Genomic DNA, 15009 nt, shown 5'->3' with positions numbered 1-15009 from the left:
CTGGCCGTGGAGGAGGAAGGACATGCTAATACAACGCTTTTAATGTGTGACTCAAAGGAGAGAGTTGGGTCGAAAATAATACCCAGATTCTTTACCGAGTCGCCTTGTTTAATTGTTTGGTTGTCAAATGTTAAATTTGTATTCTTAAATAGAGGTCGGTGTCTATCAGGACCGATAATCAGCATTTTCGTTTTTTTGGCGTTGAGTTGCAAAAAGTTAGCGGACATCCATTGTTTAATTTCATTAAGACACGCCTCCAGCTGACTACAGTCTGGCGTGTTGGTCAGCTTTAGGGGCATGTGATGATTGTTTCTTCGGAGAGAAACTCTGTTTTGTTGTAATTTAGGGTTAAACAGTTGTTGTGAAAACTTGTTGCTATTTCAGCTGTCTGTGGAATATCTCTGCAGCCTAGGAGGAGTTTCTGCTCCACATGAATGATGCTAGCATTTGGCAGATGCAGGAACACTGGCACTAAAAACTGAATTTGCAGTTCGGTCAACCCCAAGGGACCAACTTCACCGTTTGCTTTGATTGCCACCCAAAAAAGTGTCGGCCTCGACAAGTGGTGAAGAATGAAGCCTCACCATATGCTTTGTAGGTAATGCTTGTATGTTCTTTTTCCACTGGTGTGACAGTCCACAATGTTAAAAGAGGCCATGAGAGTTAGGACTGAGTGAAAAGTCATTCACTTCCTACACCGGACAGTCCGGAAGGTCAAAAACGGAACTCAAAGTCAGAACTGGAAGTGAAACGGTTCGGCCACAAAAACCGACAATAAAATGAGCCACCGACAAATTGTTGATAATGGTGTGTGAAGTCATCACTGGTGTATCTCCAGACAGAAACCACCATGAGCAGCATGGCAGCATCAAAGTATGAGAAGAGTTGACCATAACGCCGATAAAGTCATGAGTAACTTCAGGATCTCAGCATCTGCCAAATGCTAGCATCATTCATGTGGAGCAGAAACTCCTCCCAGGCTGCAGAGATATTCCACAGACAACGCAGCAAGGCTTCACAACAACTGTTTAACCCTAAATTACAACAAAACAGAGTTTCTCTCTGAAGAAACAATAATCACATGCCCCCTAAAGCTGACCAACACGCCGGACTGTAGTCAGCTGGAGGCGTGTCTTAATGAAATTAAACAATGGATGTCCGCTAACTTTTTGCAACTCAACGCCAAAAAAACGGAAATGCTGATTATCGGTCCTGCTAGTCACCGACCTGTATTTAAGAATACAACTTTAACATTTGACAACCAAACAATTAAACAAGGCGACTCGGTAAAGAATCTGTGTATTATCTTCGACACAACTCTCTCCTTTGAGTCACACATTAAAAGCTTTACTAAAACGGCCTTCTTTTATCTCCGTAATATCGCAAAAATTCGCTCCATCTTGTCCACTAAAGACGCTGAGATCGTCATCCATGCGTTTGTTACGTCTCGTCTCGATTACTGTAACGTATTATTTTCGGGTCTCCCCATGTCTAGCATTAAAAGATTACAGTTGGTACAAAATGCGGCTGCTAGTCTTTTGACAAGTACAAGAAGGTTTGATCATATTACGCCTGTACTGGCTCATCTGCACTGGCTTCCTGCGCACCTAAGATTTACTACTTACCTATAAAATACTACACGGTCTAGCTCCATCCTATCTTGCCGATTGTATCATACCATATGTACCGGCAAGAAATCTGCGTTCAAAGGACTCCGGCTTATTAGTGATTCCTAAAGCCCAAAAAAAGTCTGCGGGCTATAGAGCGTTTTCCGTTCAGGCTCCAGTATTCTGGAATGCCCTCCCGGTAACAGTTAGACATGCAAACCTCAGTAGAAGCATTTAAGTCTCACCTTAAAACTCATTTGTATACTCTAGCCTTTAAATAGACCTCCTTTTTAGACCAGTTGATCTGCCGCTTCTTTTTTTTTTCTCCTTTGTCTCCCCCTCCCTTGTGGAGGGGGTCCGGTCCGATTGCCATGGATGAAGTACTGGCTGTTAAGAGTCGGGACCCAGGATGGAATGCTCGCCTGTGTATCGGTTGGGGACATCTCTACGCTGCTGATCCGACTCCGCTTGGGATGGTTTTCTTGTGGACGGGACTCTCGTTGCTGTCTTGGATCCGCTTTGAACTCAACTCTCGCGGCTGTGTTGGATCCACTATGGATTGAACTTTCACAGTATCATGTTAGACCCGCTCGACATCCATTGCTTTCGTTCACCTAGAAGGGTGTGAGTTTTCCTTGCCCTTATGTGGGTTCTTCCGAGGATGTCGTAGTGGTTTGTACAGTCCTTTGAGACATTTGTGATTTAGGGCTATATAAACAAACATTGATTGATTGACATGAAATTCAGGTCAACATTAATCAAAATAAAATAGAGCAGGTAAAGGAAATGAAATATTTGGGCGATATTTTGGACCCTAAGCTAAAATGTGATGGCCATATTATAAAAATTACTAAAATAAATGTAATGTGTTTGAGGCATATTAGACCTTGTTTATCTGCTCAAGCTGCACACGTTTAGAATAGAACAGACTTTATTGTCATTATATTTGCATATAATGAGATTAAAGACTCCAACTTAAGGTGCGGTAGTGGGAACAAATACGGGTAAAATAAATAACAAGAGGTAAAACTAACAATTGAAATAAACAGACTACTATCCAATAAAAATAATAAGCAACCTGTACAATATACAAAACACTATAGAAATACAAAATACTGTACAATATACAGACCAAAACAAGAGTACCGAAGTAATAAATAACAATCAGTGTCGGACGTATTGCACCCGAAGGGTAGTATTGCACAGTAGGGTAATAGGGCAGGATATTGTATAGGGGTGAATTATTATTATCATTATTATAAGTTAGCGTGTGTCCGCCCTGAGATCGGTAGGTCGGGAGTTCAAAACCCCGAGCGAGTCATACCAAAGACTATAAAAAAAATGGGACCCATTGCCTCCCTGCTTGGCACTCAGCATCAAGGGTTGGAATTGGGGGTTAAATCACCATAAATGATTCCCGGGCGCGGCACCGCTGCTGCCCACTGCTCCCCAGGGTGTGAGCTCTCTTTGGTGATGTTTTTTGCCTCCTTGAGGCAACCGGAGTTGTGTAAATCCTTCAGGGAGGGCATTTTTTGCGCAGACTTTATGACCCTCCGAATCGCCTGTTTGTCTGCTTCAGTGCAGCTGGCGTACCACACTGTTATGCAGTATGTCAGCAGGCTCTCGACAGCCGAGCGATAGAAGGTCACCATCAGCTGTCTCTCCAGTCTGTTCTTCCTCAGCACCCTCGGGAAGTGGAGTTTACATGCATGCAATGATCTGATCCCATGTGTCTTACTGTGCCATGGTCTGGGGACTCATCATAGTGAACAACCAATGTTGACGGAGATAGATATCTACATATTTCCATATTTAAGTGTTATTTCTTTATAGTCATAGTCATATTTGAAAACAGCTAGTGTTTTTCCATTTGTTCTCTTTTTGGTTGTCCGCTAGTAAACTGTGTGTGTTAACGTTGAAGCTTTAGGAATGTAAGGACTAGCTATACCCCCTTCTTATCTCTTCCTGTCTCAGGCTAAGCAGAACAGTAGATAGGTGTATTCGTTCTGGTGGGTGGGGGCGAGAGAGATATTGAAGAAGACAGCGCTTCCATAAGGTTTTCAGATCAACTAGGCGACGCGAATTAAATATGTTGTTTTTTTAGGTTGGTCTCTCCAAAGCTTTGGAATAAATTGCAAAATACCTATTCTGTTCTGGGTTATCATTTAAAATCAGCGTAAATGTGTCATCAAAAGAACTTGGGATTGACCAGCAACTTAAATTCCCTCGGAGGAACATCCGGTCCAAACGCAACAATGTTCTTATATGTAAACCAATCAATCATCATTGATGGATAGTTGGTAGTTTCTACGTAGCTTCCATTTTTAATGGAAATCCACTGGATTATCAAAAACCGTACTCATTAGGGGAAAACCGTAGCTGTTGGGAGCTACGGCAAAGAGACGGATCAAAATTTTAACAAGTATTGTTAAATATTTTTACAGAGATAAAAAAAGACGTAAAAAACACACGCCTGAGGACTGAGGAGTCACACAGATTCTGGAAAAGCTTGCTATTTAAAAGTTCAAAGAAACTTACCATGAATTAGTGAGTTCCTGAAAGCAGGTCAGACAGAGCAGTCATGGCAGCGTGAGGTAATCCGGTTGCTGGGCTGTTGGGATGCTGGGGGACTTGGGCTAACTGATGCCAGGAGGTGGGGAGGATAGGTCACTGGTCTCACCATCCCTGAAGCAAGTAGCACAGAGAGCCACACCACAGAGCTCAGGCGGAACCCAACGCTTCTTCCTCCGATCCTGTGTCACTCTCGTCAGCGGCCCCCGGCCCCGAGGTTTCCTCGGAGCTCAGCGAATGGGTCGCTGGTGGACTTGAAAGTACAGCATCTGAAAGAACACCAGGACGGAAATGCAACAAGTGTGACAAAAAATACACTTTGAAAAATGGTTGGTTACTTTCAAATAAAAATACGATTCAAAATCCTTCTTCGTCATAAGTGCAAAAAACGAAGTGATCAAGTAGAGATAGTACGATATGCATCATAATACCACAGATCAATTAGAGATAGTACGATATGCATCATAATACCACACATCAAGTAGAGATAGTACGATATGCATCATAATACCACAGATCAAGTAGAGACAGTACGATATGCATCATAATACCACAGAAAAATGTCTGGCTCCAACAATTAATTGGTATATTCGATTATATATATTTTGTTCATTTGATTACCGTATTTTTCGGAGTATAAGTCGTTCCGGAGTATAAGCTGCACCTGCCGAAAATGCATAATGAAGAAGGAAAAAAAAAATATACCGTATTTCCTTGCCGCCGGGTATATAGTATGCGCCTGCCTAGAATTACTGCCGGGTCAAACTCGTTTCGCTAACTAATTAGCGCATGCTTAGCATTACCGCTGGCTCAGGAATAACGCCAGGTTATTTCTGGGTGTTGTTGATAAATGGCTTTGCGCAAAATATTATTTTTATCAGCGCATGTCTAGAATTTACGCCGGGTCAAACTCGTCACGTCACGAGTGGCACTTCACCTGTCATCATTTTCAAAATGGAGGAGGCTGATTTCAATCATTTGAAATTGCATAAAGGGAATAAGATTAAGAGCTATTCTGTTGCGATCCGCTGCTCGGATCTGTACATATTCTGGTTTATTGTTCCATTTTAGTATCACCCTGTTTAAACGTCTTTATTTCCTGTTTAGTTTGTCACCATGGTAGCTCATTAGTTCACCTGCCCCTTGTTATCTACGCACACTTGCTTTTCTTCTAATCACCTCCCTTATTTAAACTCGCCCCTTTTCGTTATTCATTCTCGGACGACTCTCATCATTCGCCTGTATGTATTTTCTCGCTAGCTCTCACGCTAAGCCACTTTATATTCCAGCTTTCATGCTGACTGTTTTTCTTTACTCTTTTGTGTCCTCGTACCAAGTTTTAGTTTTCCTTGTGTTTATCCTAGCTTTCACGCTAGCGTCTTTTGTTTACCATTTCTCTTTACACCAGTGTTTTTGTTCCTAGCCTTTTTATTATTTAATAAATCCATTTATAACATACCTTTGCTGTGTTCTGCTTCGACGCATCCTTGGGAAAACAACGCCGGCATTACCATGCCGAAGAAGAGTCATCACAGTAGAGTCCGAGCATGAATAACGAAAAGGGGCGAGTTTAAATAAGGGAGGTGATTAGAAGAAAAAACAGGTGTGCGTAGATAACAAGGGGCAGGTGAACTAATGAGCTACCATGGTGACAGACTAAACAGGAAATAAAGACGTTTAAACAGGGTGATACTAAAATGGAACAATAAACCAGAATATGTACGGATCCGAGCAGCGGATCGCAACATATTCAGTAGGATTTAAGGTCCAAGCTATTGAATATGCTAAAAAGAACAGTAAGCAGCTATGTTTTATTAATATACCGTAGCAGCGTGTGTCAAATATGAGTCATTAAATGACTCCCGCCTCCTGGTGGTAGAGGGCGCTAGTGAGCCTTCTTGCGACTACTCAGCTGCAGAAGAAGTGACAACAAGCAGCAAGAGTGAGCATCGATCGTTTATTTTTTCCTCTTGTTTGCACTTTTAACATGGAGGATTACATATCTAAAATAAAACAGTTTTCTAAACTGGACTTTCAATCGAAGCAGGATGTGATAAAGGAAGATCTCCATTTAGACAGAGAGACTTTTAAAACTGAAAAAAGGATAAGGGAAACTTCTATAAACAAGTTATCGATGCTTTTGATCAGAAGGAGCTGTGCATGGACTTCATTTATAAGTAAATGTAAAACCATAATAATGTTTTTTTTTAATTAAATGTGCTTTCCATGATGGTATTCTTACATCACACTCAAATTTATAAGCGCAGGCCTAAATTTACCCCATGTCTTTGGTAAACGCCGGAGTGAGAAGAGGTTTTAAATTAATTAGCGCCCCAGCGGCAATTCAAGGAAATACGGTATAAGTCGCACTGGAGTATAAGTCGCCTTATTTGTGGAAATTTATTTGATAAAATCCAACACCAAGAATAGACATTTGAAAGGCAATTTAAAATAAATAAAGAACAGTGAACAAAAGGATAAATAAGTGTACGTTATATGAGGCATAAATAACCAACTGAGAAGGTGCCTGCTATGTTAACGTAACATATTATGGTAAGAGTCATTCAAATAACTATAACATCTACAAACTCCGTTTCCATATGATTTGGTTAATTGTGTTAGATGTAAATATAAATGGAATACAATGATTTGCAAATCCTTTTCAACCCATATTCACTTGAATGCACTACAAAGACAAGATATTTGATCTTCAAACTCATAAACTTTGTTTTTTTTGCAAATAATAATTAACTTAGGATTTCATGGCTGCAACACGTGCCAAAGTAGTTGGGAAAGGGCATGTTCACCACTGTGTTACATCACCTTTTCTTTTAACAACACTCAATAAACGTTTGGGAACTGAGGAAACTAATTGTTGAAGCTTTGAAAGTGGAATTCTTTCCTATTCTTGTTTTATGTAGAGGTTCAGTCGTTCAGCAGTCCGGGGTCTCCGCTGTCGTATTTCACGCTTCATAATGCGCCACACATTTTCCATGGGAGACAGGTCTGGACTGCAGGCGGGCCAGGAAAGTAGCCGCACTCTTTTTTTACGAAGCCACGCTGTTGTAACACGTGGCTTGGCATTGTCTTGCTGAAATAAGCAGGGGCGTCCATGATAACGTTGCTTGGATGACAACATATGTTGCTCCAAAACCTGTATGTATCTTTCAGCATTAATGGTGCCTTCACAGATGTGTAAGTTACCCATGCCTTGGGCACTAATACACCCCCATACCATCACACATGCTGGCTTTTCAACTTTGCGCCTATAACAATCCGAATGGTTATTTTTCTCTTTGTTCCGGAGGACACCACGTCCACAGTTTCCAAATATAATTTGAAATGTGGACTCGTCAGACCACAGAACACTTTTCCACTTTGCATCAGTCCATCTTAGATGAGCTCGGGCCCAGAGAAGCCGGCAGCGTTCCTTTGTGTTGTTGATAAATGGCTTTCGCTTTTTTAACTTGCACTTACAGATGTAGCGACCAACTGTAGTTATTGACAGTGGTTTTATGAAGTACTCCTGACCCTATGTGGTGATATCTTTTACACACCGATGTCGGATTTTGTTGCAGTACCGCCTGAGGGATCAAAAGTCCGTAATATCATAGCTGACATGCAGTGATTTCTCCAAATTTTCTGAACCTTTTGATGATTTTACGGACCGTAGATGGTAAAATCCCTAAATTCCTTGCAATAGCTCGTTGAGAAATGTTGTTCTAAAACTGTTCGACAATTTGCTTACAAATTGGTGACCCTCGCCCCATCCTTGTTTGTGAATTACTTAGCATGTCATGGAAGCTGCTTCTTACCCAATCATGGCACCCACCTGTTCCCAATTAGCCTGCACACCTGTGGGATCTTCCAAATAAGTGTTTGATGAGCATTCCTCAACTTTATCAGTATTTATTGCCACCTTTCCCAACTTCTTTGTCACGTGTTGCTGGCATCAATTTCTAAAGTTAATGATTATTTAGTTTGAACATCAAATATGTTGTCTTTGTAGCATATTCAACTGAATATGGGTAGAAAATGATATGCAAATCATTGTATTCTGTTTATATTTACATCTAACACAATTTCCCAACTCATATGGAAACGGGGTTTGTAGAACATGCTATATATTTACCAAACAATCTGCCACTCCTAATCGCTAAATCCCATGAAATCTTATACGTCTAGTCTCTTACGTGAATGAGCTAAATAATATTATTTGATATTTTACGGTAATGTGTTAATAATTGCACACATAAGTCGCTCCTGAGTATAAGTCGCACCCCCGCCTAAACTATGAAAAAAATTGCGACTTATAGTCCGAAAAATACGGTAATCCTTTAGTAAGTCTCAATCATAAGATTGATCAAATCCAGAGTGTGCCAGGAACTGTAAAAGGGAACATTATCACAATTTCAAAAGGGTTAAAAACAATAAAAATCAGTTCTCAGTGGCTTGTTGTATTTTTTGAAGTTTTTTTCAAAATTTTACCGGTCTCGGAATATCCCTAAATAAAGCTTTAAAGTGCCTTATTTTCGCTATCTTCGAAACCACTATCCATTTCCCTGTGACGTCACACAGTGCTGCCAATGTAAACGAACAATGGGAATACCACAGCAAGATATAGTGACATTAGCCCGGATTCAAACTCGGATTTCAGCGACTTAAGCGATTCAACAGATTACGCATGTATTGAAACGGATGGTTGGAGTATGAAAGTATTGAAGAAGAAACTGAAGCTATTGACGCTATTCATAGCAATAGCATGGCCGAATAGCTGAGTTAGCATCGCCGGTAAAATGTGTGGACCAAACGATCAGGACTTTCGCATCTTTTGACACTGGAGCAACTTAAATCTGTCGATTGGTAAGTGTTTGTTTCGCAATAAATGTGGGTGGAAGTAAACGTAATATAGTTGCAAATGCATCTACAGGTTATCCATACATCTCTGTTCCATGTCTGCTTTAGCACCGCCGGTAAATAGCATGTTAGCATCGATTAGCGTAGCATGTTAGCATCGATTAGCTGGCAGTCAACATCAACAAAACTCACCTTTGTGATTTTGTTGACTATCGTTGCAAATGCATCTGCAGGTTATCCATACATCTCTGTGCCATGTCTGCCTTAGCATCGCCGGTCAAATGTGGAGACACTCTGGCACATTCAATGGGGGTCTGGCGGCAGACACTTTGGCATCTTCGGGCCAGTGGTGCAACTTGAATCCCTCCCTGTTAGTGTTGTTACACCCTCCGACAACACACCGTCGAGGCATAATGTCTCCAAGGTTCCACAAAATAGTCAAAAAAACGGAAAATAACAGAGCTGAGACCCGGTGTTTGTAATGTGTTGAAAATGAAAATGGCGGGTGTGTTACCTCGGCGACGTCACATTCTGATGTCATCGCCTCCAGCGCGATAAACAGAAAGGCGTTTAATTCGCCAAAATTCACCCATTTAGAGTTCGGAAATCGGTTAAAAAAATGGATGGGGTTTTTTTCTGCACCATCAAGGTATATATTGACGCTTACATAGGTCTGGTGATAATGTTCCCCTTTAAATATAAAGTGTCTTTAATCAGATGACTTCAACAAACTACTTGATAACTAGGGATGCACCGAAATGAAAATTTGTGGCCGAAGCCGAATAAAATTTAAACGCTTGGCCGAAGGCCGAATACCGAATAATGAATGCAGTTTTTCACAATTTTTTTAATATTGCATAAATAGCCTAGAATAAATATTTAGACATGTTTTTCAAATAAAGTACTTTTTTATTGAATATTGACATTTTTTTAATATTCCAGTTATTTCTATTTAATAATACAATTTTAACATTTGACAACCAAATAATAAAACAAGGCGACTCGGTAAAAAATCTGGGTATTATCTTCGACCCAACTCTCTCCTTTGAGTCACATATTAAAAGCGTTACTAAAACGGCCTTCTTTCATCTCCGTAATATCGCTAAAATTCGCTCCATTTTGTCCACTAAAGACGCCGAGATCATTATCCATGCGTTTGTCACGTCTCGTCTCGATTACTGTAACGTATTATTTTCGGGTCTCCCCATGTCTAGCATTAAAAGATTACAGTTGGTACAAAATGCGGCTGCTAGACTTTTGACGAGAACAAGAAAGTTTGATCATATTACGCCTGTACTGGCTCACCTGCACTGGCTTCCTGTGCACTTAAGATGTGACTTTAAGGTTTTACTACTTACGTATAAAATACTACGCGGTCTAGCTCCAGCCTATTTTGCCGATTGTATTGTACCATATGTCCCGGCAAGAAATCTGCGTTCAAAAGACTCCGGCTTATTAGTGATTCCTAGAGCCCAAAAAAAGTCTGCGGGCTATAGAGCGTTTTCCGTTCGGGCTCCAGTACTCTGGAATGCCCTCCCGGTAACAGTTCGAGATGCTACCTCAGTAGAAGTATTTAAGTCTCACCTTAAAACTCATCTGTATACTCTAGCCTTTAAATAGATCTCCTTTTTAGACCAGTTGATCTGCCGCTTCTTTTCTTTCTCCTATGTCCCCCCCTCCCTTGTGGAGGGGGTCCGGTCCGATGACCATGGATGAAGTACTGGCCGTCCAGAGTCGAGACCCAGGATGGACCGCTCGTCGGGACCCAGGATGGACCGCTCGCCTGTATCGGTTGGGGACATCTCTACGCTGCTGATCCGCCTCCGCTTGAGATGGTCTCCTGTGGACGGGACTCTCGCTGCTGTCTTGGATCCGCTTGAACTGAACTCTTGGAGCCACTATGGATTGAACTTTCACAGTATCATGTTAGACCCGCTCGACATCCATTGCTTTCGGTCCCCTAGAGGGGTGGAGGTTGCCCACATCTGAGGTCCTCTCCAAGGTTTCTCATAGTCAGCATTGTCACTGGCGTCCCACTGGATGTGAATTCTCCCTGCCCACTGGGTGTGAGTTTTTCCTTGCCCTTTTGTGGGTTCTTCCGAGGATGTTGTACTCGTAATGATTCGTGCAGTCCTTTGAGACATTTGTGATTTGGGGCTATATAAATAAACATTGATTGATTGATTGATTGATTGATTGATAGTATTTGCTTTTCAAAAAAAGCACAGTTTTTCATTTATATTAGGCCTTCAAACAAAACATGCATTCCAAAAAAAAAAATAAAGTGCATTAAAGTGGATAAACCCACAACAAATGAATTATTGTCCTTTTGGCAAAAGTCTGCTTAGCCACAGTAGATATGCTAATAATGTAAACAGAAGGCTTAAGTAAATCTCAATTAAGTGTGTGCTTGTAACCTCTTACACTTATACAGGTAGCCTACACAACAGGCTAATAATGTAAACAGAGGCCCCACTAAATCTCAATAAGTGTGTGCTTGTAACCTCATACACTTACACATACAGGTACACAACATATCCCAACGTCACCGCGTCACTGCACGTTGGTCGATTGCGTCACCGCGTCAAAAAATTGCGTCATATGCCACTATTCGGCCTTGTTTTTAACTCATTCCACCGAAGGCCGAATGTGGCTTTTTTTGCCATATTCGGCCGAATATATTCGGTTACCGATTAATCGGTGCATCCCTATTGATAACTAAAATACTGGCTAGTTGCAGGCCTATAACAACAAATGTCTATCACACCATGAAACTCCGTTGTTTGTACTGTGATTTAATATCAAGTCTTTGCGCTACTTTGTGTTAGCATTTTTAGCTCACTTGAAAGAACTTTAGAGTTGAGAACAGCAAGGCCGTGGACGTGGACAACATTTACAACAAAGACACAGACCAGAATGGAAGCTCAGACAATAAAACCCAAAGAGCAATTAGCACAGAGAATTTTTTGGATTGAAAAAGTATAGCTGATAAACCTTGACGGATTGGGCTTTTAGCTCAGTAGCTAACACGCTTGTCTCGCATGCTGGACTACAAAGTTCAAGTCTCGGGTGGAACAAAAAGCAGGAATCGAAACATTGGGGCTGAGACCAAACAAATATGTTGATTAGAAAAATAGCTTTTACTTCGACTACTGGTTTTCATCACTGAATGGAACTACTGAAAAGATGATCAAATCCAGACTGCATGGAGTCTTTTAAATACGCTGACATCATTTCCATGCGCCCACGGTGATGAAGCGCACATGAGACCATGTGTGGTTGCCCTGATGTGTGTGGCGGCTGAGGACAGAAGCCACAGGCAGTCAAGTTGTCACCTTGTGTGAATGCTCAATAAGAAGAGAATACAACAAATCCTTTTCAACTTATATTCAATTGAATAGACTGCAAAGTCAAGATATTTCATCTTCACACTGCTATTTTTTTGCAAATAATCATGAACTTAGAATGTAATGGCAGCAACACATTGCAAAAAAGGCTTTTTTACCAGTGTGTTACAAGGCCTTTCCTTTGAACAACACTCAGTGCAGGTTTGGGAACTGAGGAGACACATTTTTGAAGTGGAATTCTTCCCCATTCTTGCTTGATGTACAGCTTAAGTTGTTCAACAGTCTCCCGCCTCATATTTCAGCCTTCACACATTTTCAATGTCTGGACTACAAGTAGGCCGGTCTAGTACCGGCGCTCTTTTACTATTAAGCCAGGCTGTTGTAACACCTGGCTTGGCTTTGTCTTGCTGAAATAAGCAGGAGCGTCCATGATAACAACATATGTTGCTCCAAAAGCTGTATGTACCTTTCAGCATGAATGGTGCCTTCACAGATGTGTAAGTTACCCATGCCTTGGCCACTCATACACCCCCATACCATCACACATGCTGCCTAGAACACTTTCACCCTAGAACAATCCCCATGGTACTTGTCCTCTTTGGTCCACAGTTTCCAAAAACAATTTGAAATGTGGACGAAGTTTCTGGGTGTTGTTGATAAATGGCTCTGGCTTTGCATAATAGAGTTTTAAATAGCACTTACAGATGTAGCGACCAACTGTAGTTACTGACAGTGGTTTTCTGAAGTGTTCCTGAGCCCATGTGGTGATATCCTTTACATACTGATGTGGCTATTTGATGCAGTAGCGCCTGAGGGATGGAAGGTGCGTAATATCATGGCTTACGTGCAGTGATTTCTCCAAATTCTCTGAACCTTTTGATGATATTACGGAGCGTAGATGGTGAAATCCCTAAATTCCTTGCAATAGCTGCTTGAGAAATGTTGTTCTTAAACAATTTGCTCAGGCATTTGTTGACAAAGTGGTGACCCTCGACATGTCCTTGTTTGTGAATGAGTGAGCATTTCATGGAAGCTGCTTTTAATGAAGGTTGGTTATGCTGACACTTGGGTATAGTCCAAACACTATAGTCCAGGCACTATAGTCCTGACACTATAGTCCAGGCACTATAGTCCTGGCATTATAGTCCTGACACTATAGTCCTGACACTATAGTCCTGACACTATAGACCTGGCACTATAGTCCAGGCACTGTAGTCCTGGCATTATAGTCCTGACACTATAGTCCAGGCACTGTAGTCCTGGCATTATAGTCCTGACACTATAGTCCTGGCACTATAGTCCAGGCACTGACACTATAGTCCTGGTACTATAGTCCTGGTACTGTAGTCCTGACACTATAGTCCTGGTACTATAGTCCTGGCACTATAGAACTGGTACTATAGTCCTGACACTATAGTCCTGGCACTATAGTCCAGGCACTATAGTACTGGTACTATAGTCCTGACACTAAAGTATAGTCGTGATGCTATAGCCCTGGTTCTATAGTCCTGACATTATACTATAGTCTTGACACTATACAGTAGTATAATCCTGACACTATAGTCCTGGCACCATAGTCCTGACACTATAGCCCTGGCACTATAGTCCAGGCACTATAGTCCTGGCAGTATAGCCCTGACACTATAGCCCTGGCACTATAGTCCAGGCACTATAGTACTGGTACTATAGTCCTGACACTATAGTATAGTCCTGATGCTATAGTCCTAGTACTATAGTCCTGACACTATAGTATAGTCCTGACACTATAGTCCTGGCACTATAGCCCTGGCACTATAGTCCTGGTACTATAGTCCTGACACTATAGTATAGTCCTGACACTATAGTCCTGGTACTATAGACCTGAGGCATCCTGGGTGGGTCACTACTAGACCTGAACACCCCGAGGCCCAGCGGGAGTCTCCATCTCTCGCACGCACACACACACACACACACGCTCACACACACGCACACTCACACACACACACACACACACACACACACACACACACACACACACACACACACACACATGCACGCACACACACACACACGCACACTCACACGTACAGACACACACACACGCACACGCACTAAAGTAGGCGGAGCCAAGCCGCTAGCTAGCAGCCAGCTAGCCGCCATGCTAACGCCGAGCTATCCCGCCGGTGTGCTGGCACTTAGCCCGGCTCGACAGGCGGTCTTACCCCGGTCAGTGTCCGAAGGCGACGGCTGCGCGAGCAGCGGCGTCCCGGTGCTGTTCGGCGGCCATGATTGACGGGGATGTCGCCGCCGAACCTCCGTTTTCTTCTTCCATCCGCCCCAGCGCCGAGCCCCGGGATGCACTGCGCATGCGCGGTACTCTCTGCCTGCGCACACTCCTCCTCCTCCTCCTCCTCCTCATCATCATCATCATCATCCCAGATGTTGCACCTCTGCACTCCAACATTGTTGAAATATTGACATTTTTATGTTTTGTTGTATAAATGTGTGTGATGCTAATGTCTAATGCAGGGGTCACCAACATGGTGCCCGCGGGCACCAGGTCGCCCGTAAGGACCAGATGAGTCGCCCGCTGGCCTGTTCTAAAAATAGCTCAAATAGCAGCACTTACCAGTGAGCTGCCTCTATTT

The 15009-nt window shown here is 42.2% G+C and overlaps 1 protein-coding gene across 2 annotated transcripts in view; it reads right to left on the bottom strand.

Moving 5' to 3' along the window:
• rgs17 (regulator of G protein signaling 17) overlaps window positions 1–14729 on the bottom strand; it is a 30755-nt gene extending 16026 nt beyond the window's left edge. The window contains exons 1-2 of one of the 2 annotated variants that reach the window (XM_061911644.1): window positions 14584–14723; window positions 4146–4447 (exon numbers count right to left, since the gene is read on the bottom strand). In XM_061911644.1, the coding sequence (XP_061767628.1) occupies window positions 4146–4148 (3 nt within the window). In that variant the 5' untranslated portion in view covers window positions 4149–4447; window positions 14584–14723. Of the gene's footprint in view, window positions 1–4145; window positions 4448–14583 lie in introns of both variants that reach the window. The other variant, XM_061911645.1, reaches the window with a different exon arrangement.
• Window positions 14730–15009: the final 280 nt, after the last annotated feature.

The sequence above is a fragment of the Nerophis ophidion genome, linkage group LG09 (assembly GCF_033978795.1).
Source record: "Nerophis ophidion isolate RoL-2023_Sa linkage group LG09, RoL_Noph_v1.0, whole genome shotgun sequence".
Lineage (NCBI taxonomy): Eukaryota > Metazoa > Chordata > Actinopteri > Syngnathiformes > Syngnathidae > Nerophis > Nerophis ophidion.
Note: the sequence above shows the minus strand (reverse complement) of the source record. Positions and strands in the feature narration are given on the sequence as shown.